The sequence below is a fragment of the Saccoglossus kowalevskii genome, chromosome 1 (genome assembly GCF_978046115.1).
Source record: "Saccoglossus kowalevskii chromosome 1, keSacKowa6.1, whole genome shotgun sequence".
NCBI lineage: Eukaryota > Metazoa > Hemichordata > Enteropneusta > Harrimaniidae > Saccoglossus > Saccoglossus kowalevskii.
The window spans coordinates 30,857,308-30,878,123 of record NC_140641.1 but is presented as its reverse complement, the minus strand read 5'-3'; the positions used below and the strand labels follow the sequence as shown (position 1 = coordinate 30,878,123).

Genomic DNA, 20,816 nt, shown 5'->3' with positions numbered 1-20,816 from the left:
ATTCTCTGCAAGTGTGTGCACATGTATGTACTTACCCCATAGTTGAGTATCATATCACACTGTACATATACATTGGACGCTTTGCTTTAATTTGGCCAAAAAAAAACAATTGAAGTTGACAATTCGTGTATCTGATATTTTGCATTTTTCATCATTTTAGAATGTCTTTTCCATACCATGTGAAGTTAGTTCAAAAAAAATCACTACCCCATGACCTTAAATCTCTCTGGTAGAAGGATTCAATTATGTTCAGAATTAAACAATGTGTGTTTTTTTTCATATGCCTCTGCATTGATTGCCATACATATGGCAGGTTGAATGAAATGATTGATTGAATATAAACTTTAAAAAAAAAAAATTGAGTCACATAAGTTGCATGTATTGTAATTATACATGAATGCTTAAAAATGGGTCAGGAGATGTGTTATTTGTTATTTTTTTACTGTACTATTGAGCTACAATGACCTTTATGGTATTACTGGGTAAGCTGAAATACTTAGGCTGAAATTTTAGGATTTACATCTTTTGGCTAATCTGCTGAAAATTTATTATTAACAAAAATTAATAATTAACAGAAATTAATCTAAATATTGCTTTTATACTATCATAATATCATGTGTTGACACATGCACCATGGGTACCTGCACCATGTCAATTTGGCTCAGTGTAGAAGAAACAAATTCAGTTCACTTTGGGTTTTTTATATTAATTTCTCATGTTCTTACATGTATAAATAATATAAGTAGTTCTTAATATTAATGTTATGTACAATGATTTTGCGAAGATAAGCATGTTGATATCTCATTATGACTGAATTTAGAAAATCTCAAAAGATACCATATTTGATTTATTTATAGTCCTTCTCATAACTGCTCTAGATGGTTGTCTCTAACGTGACTGAACTTTTCACCCGATGTAAATGCATGCAAGACCCTTTTTAATAGAACAAATACAATTTTAAAAGGTGAAAGTTCAAGACTTGATTGTCCCTGACAATGTAAAAAAATAGTACTGATGTCTAGTCTGTACATACAATCAACCAATGTCACATTTAAAATTTTCTCCATTACATGTACATGTGTTTAGGCTGAGAAAAAGAATATCTCTGTTTCTCGTTTCCGCGCGCATTGTTTTGAACTACTAGTATGCGCCTCAAGACGTTATTTTCTCCTTCTACAGCATTCCAAAATGCGCTTGTACTCACACTTGTCTCAAATTTTAGCTCAGTATTAAAAAAAAAAAATTGCCTCTTAAAATTTCCATGAAACGAGAAACAGAGACTTTTTTTTCCTGGCTTTACTGTAAAATACTTTCTTTTCACTAGGAATTTATTTTTGCTATTTTAACTGAATGGACAAATCAGTGAAAATACTTTTTTTTTTTTTTTTACTTTTTACATTCAATAATCAGTGAAAATAAATTTCATACAAAACAGCTAAATGTATTTTCATCGAATATTAATTCCAGTGAAAATAAAGTATTTTATAGTATATTGCTGTTAAGCATTTGTCCTTTCACTTTGGTTTAGAGTGTTTTTAATGATACTGAACTTGACATGCAAAACTTCTTAACTTTTACATATTAGTAAATGTTTTGGGGGCATTGAAAATGTCATAATTGCGCAACAAAAGGGATAATTTTCTCACGGTGTATTGTTATTCCCAACCAGACTTGTTTGTAAATATAGCGTCATAAATTTAGTCGTCAGGGTCTAATCTGTTTATTTAACCAATAAACATATTTAAATATTTTTGCACCCAAACAATCATGACTAGCTATAAAACATGTCTAAACATGCATTGAAACAAAGTCATATCAGTGGTTAGTATGATATTTTCCAAATTTAGTCAGTCAAATGTTGAGTCTTTGTCTGTTGTATTGGTGCCAAGTATCATACTATGTGGTGTGTGTGTATTGTCTACATGATATGTTTAATTATTATTATTTTTATTTCATTTCATTCATGATTTTTGTATTTCTGTTAATGGTGGCTATTTTTCTATATTAGACCGTCATGGTGTATATAGTAGTAACTTTATTACACTATCGAACCATCAGCGGGTTCAGTATGGTAAATAAAAAGTATTACAAAACTAGGACAATTCTAAATACAATACAATACAATACAAAAGTAGAAAATACAATAATAGAAAATAAGAATAAAATAAAGAGTTAAAAAAAATAAATGTTAAAAACAATTACTAGAATGAATACAATTAAAACAGAAACTGATCTAAATAAAGTACTAGTAATTTAGTCCCACCAACTCCCCTCCCATAGGTGAAGTGATTAAAAATATATAGTATGTCATATCTCAAATTGTAGGCTAGACATAGGTAATTTTATTATCCTGAATTATTTTCAAAATTCTGTGTTTTAGAAAATGAAAAAAAAATGTTTCTGCTTCAAAATAGTGTTCTGAGTAATTTTCTAAGAATTGCAAATTTTGAATTTTCTCAAACACACAAAAGATAGTTGTTTCATGTTACCATGGAACTTTAGCTCCATAATTGTACATAATGACCAATGAACATTTTCATGTTATTTATGACCAACTTTCCTAAAAATTATGAGTAGTCTTTCTATCCTAAAAGATTAATATTAGTTTCCAAAAAGAATGTAGTCTGTCTGTACATGTAGATGCCTTGTGTGGTTATATAGCGCCCTCTCTGGTACATATAGACAGATATTTGTTTATGCCATTCATTATGGCTCTCCACAAACTACAACTCTAAGATAGATGACCTAATTTGCATATATTTAGCATAATTGATTGTTATTTGCATATGTAGAAAGGCGAGATTATAAGAAATTGGCAGTTTGGTCACTTGCTCAAAAAATGTACAAAGAACACTGATGTAATAGTTTTTTCTTTTGAATTTCCATTATTTCTTCATATATTTGTGATTCTCACCAGTATACTTATACAAATTTCCTTTTCTTAGAGAAGTTGCTGAGTATCTAGTGAAGTATGAGGCCAATCCAAATGTTGCTGATTCTAAAGGAAGTTATCCCTTGCACCTTGCATCATGGACAGGCAATGCAGACATTGTGAATATCCTATTATCTACTCAAAATATTAAAGTAAATGAACAGGTAGGCCTGTATGATTTAATTAATATTAATCCTTTGAATGATGGTGCCAAGTTTTGTACATTTTTATGTATTCTTCTATCATTACTTTTTAGCTCCGCTGTCGACTTTGTCGAGCGGAGCTTATCATATGAGTGATTGTCCGTCGTCGTCGTCCGTGTCAATGTTTTACTTTTTCGACTTCTTCTTGAAAACTACAAGCCTAAATGCTTTGATACTTGGTGTATATGTACCTTGGGTAGACCTCTCTTAGGTTTGTTCATTTCATGTTGATATCTTTAATTCTCTAATTTTGGTGAATATTTTTGTCATTTTTGGTAAAAACTGATATTTTCGACTTCTTGTTAAAAACCGCAAGTGCAATTGCTTTGATATTACATCTATAGGTACTACATGTGGACCTCTCTCAGATTTGTTAATTTTGTAATGATATCTTTAATTCTTTAATTTTGGTGAATATTTTTGTCATTTTTGGTAAAAACTGATATTTTCGACTTCCTGTTAAAAACCGCAAGTCCAATTGCTTTGATACTACATATATAGGTACTACATGTGGACCTCTCTCAGATTTGTTCATTTCGTGATGATATCTTCAATTCTCTAATTTTGGTGAATATTTTTGTCATTTTTGGTAAAAACTGATATTTTCGACTTCTTGTTAAAAACCGCAAGTGCAAATGCTTTGATATTACATATATAGGTACTACATGTGGACCTCTCTCAGATTTGTTCATTTTGTAATGATATCTTTAATTCTCTAATTTTGGTGAATATTTTTGTCATTTTTGGTAAAAACTGATATTTTCGACTTCTTGTTAAAAACCGCAAGTCCAATTGCTTTGATACTACATATATAGGTACTACATGTGGACCTCTCTCAGATTTGTTTATTTCGTGATGATATCTTCAATTCTCTAATTTTGGTGAATATTTTTGTCATTTTTGGTAAAAACTGATATTTTCGACTTCTTGTTAAAAAACCGCAAGTGCAAATGCTTTGATATTACATATATAGGTACTACATGTGGACCTCTCTCAGATTTGTTCATTTTGTAATGATATCTTTAATTCTCTAATTTTGGTGAATATTTTTGTCATTTTCGGTAAAAACTGATATTTTCGACTTCTTGTTAAAAACCGCAAGTGCAAATGCTTTGATATTACATATATAGGTACTACATGTGGACCTCTCTCAGATTTGTTCATTTTGTAATGATATCTTTAATTCTCTAATTTTGGTGAATATTTTTGTCATTTTTTGGTGAAAAGTGATATTTTCGACTTCTTGTTAAAAACCGCAAGTCCAATTGCTTTGATACTACATATATAGGTACTACATGTGGACCTCTCTCAGATTTGTTTATTTCGTGATGATATCTTCAATTCTCTAATTTTGGTGAATATTTTTGTCATTTTTGGTAAAAGTGATATTTTCGACTTCTTGTTAAAAACCGCAAGTGCAAATGCTTTGATATTACATATATAGGTACTACATGTGGACCTCTCTCAGATTTGTTCATTTTGTAATGATATCTTTAATTCTCTAATTTTGGTGAATATTTTTGTCATTTTTTGGTGAAAAGTGATATTTTCGACTTCTTGTTAAAAACCGCAAGTCCAATTGCTTTGATACTACATATATAGGTACTACATGTGGACCTCTCAGATTTGTTTATTTCGTGATGATATCTTCAATTCTCTAATTTTGGTGAATATTTTTGTCATTTTTGGTAAAAGTGATATTTTCGACTTCTTGTTGAAAACTGTAAGTCCGATTGCTTTGATATTACATATATAGGTACTACATGTGGACCTCTCTCAGATTTGTTCGTTTTGTGATGATATCTTCAATTCTCTAATTAATTTATTTTGGTGAATATTTTTGTAATTTTTGGTAAAAAGTGATATTTTCGACTTCTTGTTAAAAACTGTCAGTTCGATTGCTTTGATACTATTCATATTGTTCATTTTCTAATGATGTCTTCAGTTCTTTAATTGAAATGTGCCTTGCTAACAGCGGAGCTATCTCAGCCGATAGGCTGCTTGTTTAATATTATTATTTCCCATTGCCTATGGGTCTTGATCGAGTTTCTGGATCCTTATGTCTGACATGTTTAGGCTCCAACTATATTACCATAAAAAAAACTATATATCTAAATAAAATTTGATAACTAGCAGGGATTATGCCATGCATGGCTTGTTATTTTTGGTATTCACTCAAATTTGACTTCATTCAGTCTTGTAAATACCAATGGTGGGTTTACTCACACTGATAGTTTAATTTTAAATGGCCGACTAGTGGCCAGATTGTGTATTGTTATGTTTGTGGGTGTGGGACATGGATAATTATATGTCTGCATTATGTTATTTCTGATAAACATTTTTACATTTGTGATAAACATCAACATTTTTTTACAGAATTCTGATGGCGATACGGCGTTGCATTTCTCTGCTCAGTATGGTCATACTGAAGTTGTGGAACAACTCTTACAGGTAAATAAAAATTTATTACATATGCTCATCCATCCATTACACTGCGTTTAACGCTGTATGAACAGGTTGTATGTAAAATGCTTAAAAATATGTTCTGATCAAACCTGCTTATCCAAATTTTATTCCTTCTGCCAACTATTACATATAGGTAGCCTATGTCCGCAACTTTGTTGGACAGTCATTTTCCAATTGGTTGTGTGTAAATTTCCTTCACTCTAAGGTCTTTGAATGGTGTACCAATATACTTGGATTCACAAACATTTATTTCTATTCCAAATTACTACAGGTTGCAATGCTGTGAAATAATTTATTTAAGCTGGGATTAATTTTCGCTGAAGTTTTGCATAAAGTTTATTCTCACTGGTTTTTGATGAGATGTATCATATATCAACTCGAATCAATGTAGTATCTTTAATAGTTAATCTACATTTTTTTTCTCGTAGTGTGCTTAAATTCAGACCTTCAACTATTTCACATAATAGTTCTAAGACCTTATTAAAATAAAGCTTTATGAATTCTCTCCCATTGCAACCTTAATGAGCGCATGTCTTTTCAGTTTTCTGTACCACAATTCAGAGCGTTATTGTACCTTGGATACCATTATTTTCTGCAAGTATTATGGCATGAATTTTTATTTTCTTTGTTAATTTTAAATCAAACAGATGTAATTTTCCATTAGCTCTACATTTAAAAAAAAAATATCTTAGACCCAGAAAAAGAACAAGTTTTGGGGTCAAAATTGATATACAATGTGCAGATTTTTGACTCCCATGTGCGAAGCACAAAATGGGAGTCTTTGCAGTTAGTGTGTCTGTATGTGTGTATGTGTGTATGTGTGTATGTGTGTATGTGTGTATGTGTGTATGTGTGTATGTGTGTATGTGTGTATGTGTGTGTGTATGTGTGTATGTGTGTCCGACTGTTCCACTGCTATCTCAAGAACCATACATCGGTTTTTGATGAAACTTGGTGCATAGATGCTCTGGGCCAATGCGCAGATTTGATTAGGTTTTGGTAAAAATCCATGCTCGTTAATTACCTAATTTGCATGATAATTAGCTAATTTTTAGCTGTTCTATGACTGTTCCACTGATATCTAAAGAACCACTCATTGGATTTTGATGAAACTTGGTACATAGATGCTCTGAACATATGCGCAGATTTGATTAATTTTTGGTAAAAATCCGTGCATATTAATTACCTAATTTGCATGATAATTAGCTATTTTTTAGTGGTTCCATGACTGTTCCACTGATATCTAAACAACCACTCATTGGATTTTGATGAAACTTTGTACATAGATGCTCTGAACTAATGCTAGGTTTTGATTAGTTTTTGGTAATAATCCGTGGATACTAATTACCTAATTTGCATAATGATTAGTCAATTTTCGGTTTTTCCACTGATATCTCAAGTACTAATCATCACATTTCAATGAAACTTGGTACATAGATGTCATACGACACTGCACAGACCTGATAGTTTTTATGGTAATATCAGTACGTATTAATTACCTAATTTGCATAATTAATTAATTTTCAGCATTTGATATAAGTAGTTAGCATTACATTTCAATGAAACTTGGTACTTACATACTCAAGGACTATGCAGAGATTGATTGTTTTCGATAAATATTTGTGCATATTAATCACCTAATTTGCATAATTAGTTAATTTTCAGCTTTTCCACGGGTATCTCAAGTACTAATCATCGCATTTCAATGAAACTTGGTACATAGATCCTTTAGGACTATGCAGAGACCTGATTAGTTTTAGGGTAAATAATTGTGCATATTAATTACCTAATTTGCATAATTAATTTTCAGCTTTTCTACTGATATCTAAAGTACTAATCATCATATTTCAATGAATCTAGAATTATGCAGACCCAATTAGTTTCCGGTAAATATTTGTGCATATTAATCACCTAATTTGCATAATTAACCAACTTTCACACTGATATCTCAGGTACTATACATCACATATCAATGAATGTACATGGATGCTGTAGGACAATAGACAGACCTGAATAATTGTGGGTTAAAATCTGTACATATTAATTACCTAATTTGCATAATTAACCAATTTTAATCTTTCACACTGATATCTAAAGTACCGTAAAAACTCCAAAATTTCGACTGGTTTTAAATAATTTGTGTTAGAAATGTGACGTGTTTTTAGAGTCAAAATTAAGGTGCATTTTCGGACAGTCGAATTTTTCAGAATAGAAATCAGCAAAAAAAAATGGGGATGATAGACAGTGTGCTTCATTAGTTTTTAAAAAATGCAATGTCCGTCAATTGACGTAAACTTCCTCATGTTTCACGGTAAAAGCAAAGGTCGTGGCCAAGTTGTAACTCAAAATCTAAACAAAGTCATCAATCAGTGAGTATTATGACAAGCAAAACAAAACATCAAGACGCGGAGAAGAGGTCAGCACAAAACTAATAGGTCAAAAGACAAAGCTGTCTCGCACTACCTAGGAAAACTTGCGAATGTTCGAAGTACAGGTACCCATTGGACAAAAGATACATGGAAGTTTAGCAAACGATCTCCCCGACCCAGTGCAATGTATCCGGTTAGAATCAAAGCTCACGTGTCCCTTATTTGAGCACCGTACCGGTGATTTGAGGGACCAAATTCTGCCGTAAATTCGCCCTTGGATTAAAAAATATAATGGGATTTAAGAAAATAAAATGGGACTTTTAAGGTGTATTTTGGCGTCATTTTTCGGACATTTCAATCAATCCTGCCGGCTAAAATAGAGTCTAAGTTTTACCGTAGTCATTGACGTCTGTCTATTCAAGAGTACACGAGTATGATTTTTATCGTGACTAGCGTGAGCGGGTAAGCTTCCTTTCGAGAATGAGCTGTTATCACTGTGAACAATGTTAAATTATTCTTCAGATGACCAGTTTATTTTTTAAAAACAACTAATTTTTTTATTTAAAAAAAATCATGCCGTTTTCGCAACATCCAGCTTTTTGATTGGTTAATTAGCGATTTGACCTATTTGACCTAAGAGAACATGGCGGATATCCTACAGCATCAAACGTTTATACGAGACCGGAATCATTCACTTACGATGAAACTAAGTTGACTTTTATTTGTATTTCATAACCATTCAACAAATTTATTTTGTGTACATTATTATAATCACTACTGAGTACAGTAATAATCAACAATTCAGAAACGCAGCATGCCGAGATTTTTGTGTTCGTTTTTATTTGAAACTTCGTTTATTTAGAATATATTTTCGTTACCAATAAAATAAAAATCTCTCAGTCAATCAGAAACCCGGATTCATGCCTTTGAGAAAGGTCCCGTTTGAACGCTCACATCGGTTTTTTTTTTCGTTTGGGGGAAAACTAAAACTGGTCGCAATTTTCGAATAAGAATGAGTCGGCAATTTTTAGTGGAGTCGAAAATTTGGAGGTAAATAAAACACCGAAACCCGGCAAATAAATAGGCGGTCAAATTTTTAGAGGGGTCGAAATTTTGGAGTTTTCACGGTGCTAATTATTCCATTTCAATGAAACTTAGTACAAAGATGCTCTAGGACAATGTACAAACCTAATTAGTTTGGGGTAAAAATCTGTTCATATTAATTCCCTAATAAGCATAATAATTCATAATTTTTTGGTTCTAATCACATTTCAATTAAACTTGGAGACATAGATTTTCTGTTACATTGCGCAGACCTCATTAGTTTTACACTCAAATCTGGTCATATTAATTTTCTGATTTGCATAATTAGTTTTCAGCTAAGTAATTTCGAATTATATTTAATGTGTCTCCAATACTCTCAGCACATGGGAGTTCTTTCTAAGCTTTCTTTGATTTATTTTATTTTTAAAATTATCATTTTATGGAGATTTAGGGTTGTTGCGATTCTAATAAAAACTCTGACATATATGTTGACCGTAAACATGAATATTGTTTTTTTCTGGGCCTTATTGAGCATAAATACTACCAAGTACATCAAGTGTATTTGATTTAAAGTAGAAGCCTACTCATGATTTTAAATACCGAGAATTTATTCATTTTCCAATAAATTGTACAATATAAGGATATTGAGTTAAAAAAAGTTGAGGTAACCAGCTTAATTTTTGAGAAAATGATAGTAGTACATGTATTTCTGTGGATAGTGGTAATTTTGGCAGTATTATAGTGCTTTAACCATAGTTTCCTATGGCTGAGATAATGTCTTATCTTAAATTGTAGGCAAATTGTGACATATAGGCTGAGAAAGTTGTATATTGTGAATGATGGAGTACATATTTATTGTTCTCAATTATTTCAAATATCTAGGTTTAAAAAGGTGGCAAAAAATGCAAATTTCATTAACGTTGTACTTTATAGAATTGTCCTAAAAATATTAAGACAAGTTTCTCAAAATACGTCACAGTAACACGCAAAAGAATGCTATTTCATGGTGCCATGAGACAATAGCTTCACAATTTTACATAATAAACCAATAAACATTGTCATGCACTTAATGACCAACTTTCTCAAAAGTTAGGTAGTAGGTTTCTACCTTAATACGAACAAGATTGACTGTTGACGAAAATATTAATTTGTCATGCCTTTTTTAATTTTCATTATTTTATTTGAATAGAAACAAGGGAGACCAGCTAACAGAAACAAGTCTAACCACTCTCCGTTAGATTTAGCGGCTCTCTATGGAAGAGTCAAGACTGTACAACTCTTTATAAAGGAGTATCCGGCATTGTTAGAGGACACTGTACCAGCACACACACCTCTCCATTTGGCATCAAAAAATGGACACTATCACGTAGTCAAACTATTGATAGATGCCGGCATCAATGTCAATATCAAGGTGAGTTATTACTATTGCAAGTTTAATAGGTGGCCTTTAATAGGTGGCCTCTCTTCCTCAATTCTAGTGCACAAGGTTTTTGAAAAGCATTAAATCTTTGTGTTTGTATTTTTAATATTGTAAACAAGACGGTTTAGCTGTCGGTGTAGGTACTGGAGAATACTTACGATAATTTGGTTGTTGTGTATGATGCGGAATGATGTCATCAGTAGAATATTTTTTTTTTTCTCTGCAGAAGATTCTTCACGCTATATACTTGTGTTTGATGAGTCTGTTATTTCTCTTTATATTTTTGAGTTAGTGGGGTTTAATAGTGTGTCAGAGTACAACTTAAGGTAGCGACATTGATTTGATCTGTAATGTCTGTTACTCAGAAATATATGCATATAGATGATCAAAGATTGGTTGAAAACAGATGAATGAATTTGTTATTAGATTATATGCATGTATATGGTGTGTATTCACGCTAGGTCAGTGAGATTATTAGTCTCTGAAAAAAATTGTCCGAAAAACTTGTTTACATCACTAACTCAGTCATTCATAACCTGCCATTTTGGCGATGAGGCAAAAACAATAAAACATCACAAGTCAATGAATTTTGATGGAAAAGTTTTTGGTATTGATAGTTTTGAGCAGTCAGTATTTCCGCATAAGTTTTGAATATTGCAACTGACCATTTTCAAATCTAATTATCTACATATGATTTTAATGGAAACATGTGAAAGAGAAATAGAAAACTCAAGATTGTAATCTCTCAACTTCAAGCCATCTAATTTGAAAACAGAAAAAAAAGTGGAAAAATTCACAGACACGGTTTGTTCATTTAAAAAATGACAACCAAGCATGCACGTCATGTGGATTTATTTTTGTTTCACTTGTGTTGGCGAGATTCTCAGCAAACAATGTTATAAAACGTGTTTGTATGTGTTCTCATACTGTAAACCACTCAATTCTCGTTTAAAAGTTTATTGGCATTCGTGAATAAAAAATTTTGTGAAAGTCGATGACACTTCGTGTAATAGGATCGTAGTAAATAGTGACTACCCTCAATTCTCGTTTAAATGTTTATTGGCATTCGTGAATACAAAATTTTGTGAAAGTCGATGACACTTCTTGTAATAGGATCGCAGGAAATAGTGACTACTACACACTAACAACAAAACATTAAGGTTTTCCTGGTTGTTACCTTCTCTGTCATATTTCTATCAGTTTGAGTCCAGGTGTTACGTCTTTTGTTACAAATGTCGTTATCAAACAATCTACGCTACTTTTTGATAGCCTATATAATTGAATAATGCTGCGACACTAAAATTAATTAAAACATTGCTATCTAATCTAAAATTAAAAAAAACATTTGCTCTGAGTGTTTTGATATTGATGTACAGGTGCTACTGTAAAGATATGAATAAATCGCAAATTCTGTACCAATTTTTGTGGAGTTGGTGTACTATTATTTTACATTATCGACCGGATAAAATACAGTTTTGAGTTCTCATTTCCTGTCGATGTCATGCCAACATCATGCCATGACGGAATTAATCCATTGTGCCCGAGGCTTTTCCATGTACCCATCCAATTTTTTCATTGCTCAAATCGCCAATTTAACCATATTACCATAACAATGTAGTCAAGTGGCAGAAATGGTACTGGGATATTCCATTTTGAAGCAGGAAGGTTAATATGTTATATGTACAGCTGGTATTGTAGTATATAGCCAGGTTTTGAGTAATATTGGTATATAATATTGTGAATACTGTTAACTTGTAACTTGCAATTTTTTTAGTTTCATCGTTATTCACCAAATAAAATTGAAAATAAAATTGAAAATATACATGGTACCTTAATTAATTATTAAGAAATTTTCCATGTTTCTGTCAAATAAATAGTTAAAAATATCAAGGTTATTAATTTATTTAATGTTCAATTTTTTATCATCAGTACCTCACACATTCATTAATGACAAATGGTTTGACCCAAGTACTCCATAAAATTTAATTGGCTATACAGTTGCAGGGATATGAGTTATAGAATTGCTACCCTTGTCCATTCATGCTGAGTGAATGGAACGTTCCAAGCTATTGATCCAATGGGATAACTGATATTGGACGCACAATATGTAACACTTTTATTCACACTATAACAAGGTTAGTTGTAAAATTCAGTGTGTCTGACACTGTAGTGAGTCAGAGGCTGCCGGATATTCCAACGTTTAACATACACACTGGTGATTATGTGTGCTGTGAGCAGCTGAGGATTCCTGTTTAATACACATCGTATATTGTCTGAGGCTTTGCTCTATTCCCTCTAAATGATGGTTTAAAAAGGAAGATAGTATAAGGTAATATTCCAGTCTACTTTACGACAATCTTGTGTTATTATTAACACATTGTAGTTAGGAGCGAAAAACATATTTTTATGTCAACCTGTCTCAATGCTATTTTTTTATGTATTATCAATTTTATTTGGAATTGACACATTAATCTGATCATTTTTAGTTTTACAAACCTTCATATGTTTATACAGTTTTAATGCTCTTGTCATGGATGGGTGTTCTTTATCGGTTGTTTAGTTTCCAAGGGTCAGAGGTAAAATAACGTGTCTAACTAATTAAGACTCAGAATCATATAGGATGCGTACATACATGTACTTAAATAGTATTTAGTGTTTAAAATTTAATAATTATTTGCATGGAATAATTTAAAAATTTTGTATTGGGTGTTTCACGTATGTGACAGAAATCCGAACCTCAAACACCCACCTACCCACAACAACCCCCACCCGTTCAACCCATCACCACATGAGCGTACATGTTATATCTTTAGTTAAATTTTCAAGGTCTGCCTTGTCTGCTTTTTTATTATTCTAAAATATAAAGTCAAATAATTAATGAGCAATTGATTGAATTACCATAATTAAATTACTCCAAAAAAACTGTCAGTAATATGTAATATTACTATGACCCCATTTGAGTTTTTCCAATTTGCATATTGAATCCCTTATTTTAATACATACATAAAGTCTATGATTTTAATTTGTCTGTGTGTAGTTTCCTAGAAACCATCGTTTGTTAATTTAACACAGTGTGCATAGGATATTGGCTGCACTGTCAAGTGGAGTATGTTATTACAAGCATTAAAATGAAGCCGTTCAATTTTCAGATTTTAATTATCACACCAATATTGTGCAGGGGTAAGGGTCATGATTTGTCAATTGTCACGTAAAATACACCACTGCCAAATACTGTAAAATGACTAATTTTCACTTGGTTTAAATTTCACTGATTTACCATTTCAGGCATATTTAGTGGGTTTTAAATTTATGGTTTTATCATTCACATAATGTGTTCTATGCTAAATTTTACATATTCACTGGGTTTTAGTTTAGCGCATTTTGCAGTCAGCGAAATAAGCAAAATTAAAACCCAGTGAATAATTAATCCTTTTACAGTAAAACAGATGGATTGTTATTGGGTTATTGTACACAATTCATGTATGCACATAGAATAATTTTCCTACAACATACGGTACGGACTTAAATACTGTTCTTATCTAAAGCTTCTTCTACTGCTGATCAAAAATATTAACCATTGAAATTATTGATGTCAGTGTATTAAACAGAGGAATATGAAATAATAAATAGATATACTGCATAGTGTTATGAATAACAGCAGGAAATCTGTTGGATAATTCATGACAAGCACTGTGCTTTGTAGATTTATTGGTTTCCTGTAGACATGCAGATGTCACAATCACACTACCAGTTATGACATTGGTTTATGAATATTAATGATAATTCAACAAATTAAAAAATTCATATCAAATGAAAAATAAATAAATAAATAAATAGCACTGTCAGTTTGAAATTTCTTTCAGTAGGACAGAATTGCTTTATTTCATATTATTTATCTTTTAGTGGATACTTGAATTAGAAAGCGTAACTTTGTTACGCTTTTTTTCGATATGTTGTGAAAGTTTAATTGCTTAGAAAAGATGATTAACTCAATATGCATATTAATGCAGTGAACACATTCCACAACATATGTTACTGACTACTAAGGACTATGCATTCAATGTGGAAAAAAAAATACAATGTGAAAAAAATATTAAAGCGAGGGAGTCGTCACCTGCGCATGTGTCAGATGGCCATAGCGTGTCATTGTTTACAAACAAGCGTCTATCCATGAGCCTTAGCGTTTTTAGCGAATGTTGTTTTCGTCGCTTGGGACTCAATTCCCTCGCGTTCGCAGGTGACAACCCTCTCGCTTTAATCATAATTGGTAAAAAAAAAATTGTCCATATTAAGAACTTAACTTTAATTTCTTTTTCTGGATATGTTAATTCTTCTTTATTTTTATTTATCGTTAAAATTTATTTTCAACAAAATTTAATTCTCTATTTAAAAAAAGTCATTTCCTATTTTAAGTGTTGATAGTTGATATGGTTACTTTTTATGTGCTCTTTTTTTCTCCATACTCTGATCAAAATATAATGGCTCCATAGGGAAAACCATATGTCTATGGTTGGGTGTCAAAATAAATAACAGTTTAATTTTGGTGCCAATTATTTCCATGACAACATTCACTTTAAGGTTTCTCAGAAATGATTTCTATTACTAGTTTGTACGATTATATTTCCTGTTATCAAGATATTTCTGTAGTCTCTTCTCCACAGGATTCAAGGCTAGTATTCTATCTTTGAATATTACAGAAACCCTGCATGTGCATGGAATTCCTGTTTCTATGGTTTCAGGTATACTGTAAAAGGGTTAATTATTCACTGGGTTTTAATTTTGTTTATTTCGCTGAATAAAAAATGCGCTAAATTAAAACCAAGTGAATATGTAAAATTTAGCACAGAACACATTATCTAAATGATAAAACCGTGAATTTAAAACCCATTGAATATGCCTGAAATGGCAAATCAGTGAAATTTAAACTCAGTGAAAATTAGTCATTTTACAGTATAACAAACAAGGCTTCAATACAGATGAATGATTTCTCACGTCAAATTCACATCAAGCTGTACTTAGTATTGGATGAATACGTGCCTGCTATTTATTACATTTTATTGCCATGTGCAGGTTACGAGCAACGTTTCCTGTGAATGTCAATTTGTTCTATAAGCCCGCACCAAATAATACAGTTAATATTAACCGAGAATGGAACATTATTATATATCAATGTTTGAATTTCAGTGCGGCAAATTAACTTGCGAAAGGCATGTTAACTTTAATTTACACTCATTGAAATTTTTTCGTAAGTTTAATTCTCAATATCTCGATTGATTACACCTATTCACTTCGGTAACGATCACGCAACTGCCCAACTTCTGGTGTTTGTATTTCAAATAAGCACATCTATTCAATTTGGCAGTGAATACGTAATTTCTGAACTTTTTATCGTTAATAACGCATGTTTGTTCCAATTAGCAGCAATCACCCGACTTCTCAGACTTATTTTTCAATACAGTCAGAATTGTACTTTGTTTTGTTAGAAAGGTCCAGCGAAAAATAATAATGGTTATAGTAGTTGTTGTTTTTTTCAACTCAGAAACCACTTACCTAAATGCGTTCAACTTTCATTAGATCTTGATACTGGTACGTGTACAGGCTGTTTTTCATAAATGTCAACTGTGTGTACATTTTCCTATGATGAAATGCTTGAAGCTAGGTGTAAAATGGTGTTATGTTTTTAATTGCTGCTTCATTTGCATAACAATGTAATCATTTTACTTAAATGAGTAGATTACTTCAAAACAATATCCTTCATTATTATAATCATAACTTCTATTATTTATCATGGTAAAACTGCCATGCTTCAAGATGCCTGAGGAAAAAAAACACTGGTCGCATGTGTTTGTAATCGAAAGAGTTCTTTATGTTCATTTCTACTGGATTAACATTAATAATCAAATGTAAGCTGTGCTACCAATTTTATTAAAAGCTAAAATTATAACATTTGACTTAATTCTGACATAACTGATGTCTACTGCAGTCGTTGTTGAAATGTACTTAATTTTCACAGAATAGACGAACGCTGCTAATTAGTCCATAGATGAAAAGTTTCTGTTGAGGACTCCTTTCTAATCAATCAAGCAAATTTATCCCAGCTTGAGTCTTTGTGATTTTTCCTGTCTTCTTCCAAGGTTGCTATGTCAGTGCAAATTGGCCATAATCCTGAGTACAGCTTAATTTTTCTATGCTCATGATTTAATGATTTTTTTGTTATTTGTGAAGACAAAATCTTGTTGAAGTCCAGAGAAATTTCAACTGCTACAAAATTTCATGATTTTTACTGATTTATGAAAATTTGTTTCTTGAAAAATTAAAGCGATTTACGTTATCTTGTATATTGTAGTAATATAGGTTCTGGGAAGGAAGGAAGACACAAGTCTTGCATTGTACGTGTCCTTCCTTTGGGTCATATTACATCAAATCAAGTGAACATACTTTGCTCCGTTAAGGTTTTACAGATTGACACTCGCATCCAATTTTCTTCTTTTTTTTTGTGGGGGTCTTGTCACCACCATTTGACGTTCAGTTTAGAGACTCGTTTAAAGGCTCAGGTAGGCAGCTTGGTTGCTATGACTATGTCCAATAATACTCAATAATTTTTTTTATTGTGCTCAGGGACAAGCCAATTCATATTATTGCAGAAGTCTTAGTTTTTATAAAACAACTAACGTAGCTGATCTAGTTTTGAAGCATAGAGCATTTGAATGTGGCAATCTTGCAATCTTGATATGACCATATTTTTTCCCATCTGGTTTTTTAGGGTTTTTGTCATAATTTTCAGAATTTTTCTATTGAAAAAAAAAAAATGTAATTTTTTTGTGGAAAATATAAAGTTATAATAATTTGAAATAAAACAAATGTCCCCTGTATAGTTTTCTCAAAAAATAATTGACCAGAAAATGTTTTTAACCTGACGACGTCAGTTTTGGTGTGAACAAATATCAAAGTCATTCTTTGCAAAATTAGTTTAAAATTACAATGAGCAAATTGCTTGCTGAAAGCCGTGATGGATAGTCAAAGTGAATGGGAAAAATTTGTTTCAGTAGACAATGTGTTTAACTGTAATCAACAACATGGCGCAATCCCTGGAATAACAGCTTCCTCTTTAAACATTTTCATCACGTTATTAACAAATTTATAACCAATTCTTCCAGTTCATAATCGCTCCTATTTGCATAACACTCGCCATAACCTTGGGGCCCTTGTGTTTTGTGCTGCTTATGTCTACTTCAATGGTATATTGAGTTTACAAGAAGAGGCATAATCAATTTTCATTCACGTGAGGACATTTCTTTTCAGCCCTATTATTATATTAGCCAACGATATACTGAACAAATCGCTTGCAACTTGCAAATGTTTGAGTTACGCTAGTTTCATTATATTTTTCTGTATCTTTTAATCCTATAGACTCATACCTGCATCATGTAAACTAAGGTAGAATATTGGAGCAGTTTTATCAGATTATATTTGGCGAATTAAATGATGCATAAATCAATGGATTAGTCAATATTCATAATCTGTGGATTGTGATCTTGATATCTTCTTGATATGAATGAAATCAGTCTGACAGTTTCCCGTTTATACGGCGCCTTTTATTATAATCCGACTGTCTGGTGACAATACTCCATGGAAGAACACCTGACCGAGTTTTCTATGCAATAACAATCTCAAAGCTTCTACTTTTTACATTACAGAGTTTTGACATTGTTTGTTTACACAAATTTTAAAAGTGTACTGCGCACTGCGACTTGTGACTGTGATGATTCAAGTAAAATTAGAATGTTATTGTCACAAGGATATCGGAAAGCATACATGTCTAAAACGTACAGATATGCAGCGGAGGTTGATTCGACCGCATACTGTTTTGAGTACGTACTTTGTTTTATCTTTGAAATAAAATTATTATTATAGGAAAAATTACGATTGGTTTATATTAGATAGAGATAACCTGACAGATGTATAATAATAATAATTTAATTTATTTATAATGTATGATGTCGTATTTTGTGAATATTGATGAGAAAATTATACAATATCATATGGTAATAAAATTGTTTTGTCTGTATTTTCTTGCAGTTATTACTGAATAAATTTGTTATTAAATTGGGGACTCTCATCTCGTGCTGCACAATGTTTCAGGCCCCCCTCCAACACACAAAACTTATTGTATCAAATTCACTTCACTTGGGTGAATATCCATGATGACTTAGATGATTATTTCTCCCTAAATAAGCAATTATCATAAACAAAAAATTGAATTTCTTATATTTATTAGGCTAGAGATTATCCAGATGAGTTTTCATGCTTTGATAGCATAGAGTAATAAATTAATGAATTTATGCAAACAAACTCATTTAACACGCTATGAATATAACTTGTCTCAGTCCAGTTATTATCAAAGAGGCTCTAAGGGACGTACTTAACTCTTTAGAATTCTTTAGTGACTGCAACATAGTCATGTTTTGGCTTTTAACGCATGGACACATCGGGATCTCTCACGGCAGCACAGAGCAGTGGATGATGCATATTATCATCCTAGCTGATTTCTTTCCGCTGTTAGTCGGATGTAATCCTGCTGCATGTATGTGAATTAGTTTCACTGTTTATAGAAGGTAAGGCCAATTACCATACTAGTCATTAATATTTTCCTGCTTGCTCATTGATTGGTTTGAATGAAATTTGTTTTTTTTCAACTCGGGTTGCCTACATTACCTTCTTAAGTTGTTTTTTTCTACATTTCTTTTTTTGGATCAAACCCTTGAATGCCAAAGTCAACTTTTGTTAATTTTACAACATTAAACCTGCATAATGTTTCATTATTTTCTATATTCTTTCGAAATGTTGATCATAATCTGTACTGCTGTCCCGCTTCTTTACATTCTGCATGGGGGTGCACATGTGCAGTGACTTGTTAGCGAGAACCGATCGTTTGCTCTTGAAGATAAAATAGCGGCGTTTTTCTCTGCTTCTTCTTCATTTAAATAAAACAACTTATGGGCTATATTGTTGCCGCAGATTGCAACATTTGTTATCAAACACTTGCGTGCTGTTTGGCAAAAATCGAAATGTACACGTATAACGTCACAGTGCGTTGGCCTATACGGTAATCATTATTAATTAATCATTATCTATTTGACATTATAGAAAAAAGTTATAGTCTTATTTTGGTTTGATATCAGTATGAACTGAACATTTAAAGATTGTTGTCTAAACTTGTAGGAAAGTGTGTTTGATCGGGTCTACAAAATATCAGGAACATGTTACGAATAAATCAAGGAAGTCTGTCTTCTTCTTTCTTACAAGTAATCTTTTCATGTACGCTTTTATCTGACTGCATTATATGGTTGTTTGTTTTTTATAAATGATATCTTACTGACTTATTGTAAAATATAATTTGTACAATCTGATAATTTGATGACAACGGGAATGTTCCACAATTGTGACATTTTCCCTTATTTATGAAAATTTCTCTCTCTTGCATAATTAAGAACAGAATTAATGTCAGCAGTGAGATATATCAGGTTATTTGAGGTGCTTGCGTTTATTTGTAGATGAAGAAATTCAGCCATCTTCGGTTGGAGCATGGAAATATTGTTCTGTATAAAACCACCGGCTATCCTTTGAGGTTTTTAGCAAGCGTTCTATTTTGTAAGATGCTTCTTTTTGTGAATTTTAAGGTCTGGGCAATTAATAAGTTTTTCAGTAGTGAACCTTTTATTGTCCAGCCCAGTGACTTTAATGGAATTTCATCTTGCAGCGAAAATGTAACATTTTACGGGTATATATGAAATATAAATGTGATAATAAATCCTGTAGCAGTCTGTAAATAGAGAAATTAATTGCTTTTATGAAAAAATAAACATTATCAACTTGATAGCAAGTCACTAATGAATAATTCTGTCTTTCCTATCTCGTGAGAATTAACCCTCTCTGCCCTCTACCATCTCAGCGGCTACAATTGATGATGTCAGCATTTGACATTTGATCCTACCTTTCATTTCTTCGCTATTGAAAAAACACTTGAAATTCAATTACTTAGCAGAAATTTCATTGCAAATATTGCGAGCGAAGTGATCTTTAAAAAAAATGTCATGTTCCTTTTTTCGCTTGCATTTACTCGTATCTTAATATGCGACATTAATGAAACCATTGGGCTGTCTTGATTGACATCTTGAATGTTTTTAGTCCTCATTTGGTCTAGTCTGAAAATAAAGAACTTTGAAGCCTTGTTGCTGTTGATGCATTTATCTGCCTGTTCGTCTGTCTGTCTGTCTGTGTCTGTCTGTCTGTCTGTCTGTCTGTCTGTCTGTCTGTCTGACTGTCTGTACATCAATTAGTTTGGTGAGTTTTGAGTTTCTCAGACACTCTTTGACCGGTTT

General features: G+C 31.9%; 1 protein-coding gene across 4 annotated transcripts in view; it reads left to right on the top strand.

Moving 5' to 3' along the window:
- Positions 1 to 20,816, top strand: part of LOC102803895 (uncharacterized) — a 100,138-nt gene that overhangs the window by 14,605 nt on the left and 64,717 nt on the right. For all 4 annotated transcript variants that reach the window (XM_085500758.1, XM_085500756.1, XM_085500754.1 and 1 more), the window contains exons 3-5: positions 2,946 to 3,096; positions 5,512 to 5,586; positions 10,204 to 10,425. In XM_085500758.1, coding sequence (XP_085356884.1) covers positions 2,946 to 3,096; positions 5,512 to 5,586; positions 10,204 to 10,425 — 448 coding nt within the window. The remainder of the gene's footprint in view (positions 1 to 2,945; positions 3,097 to 5,511; positions 5,587 to 10,203; positions 10,426 to 20,816) is intronic.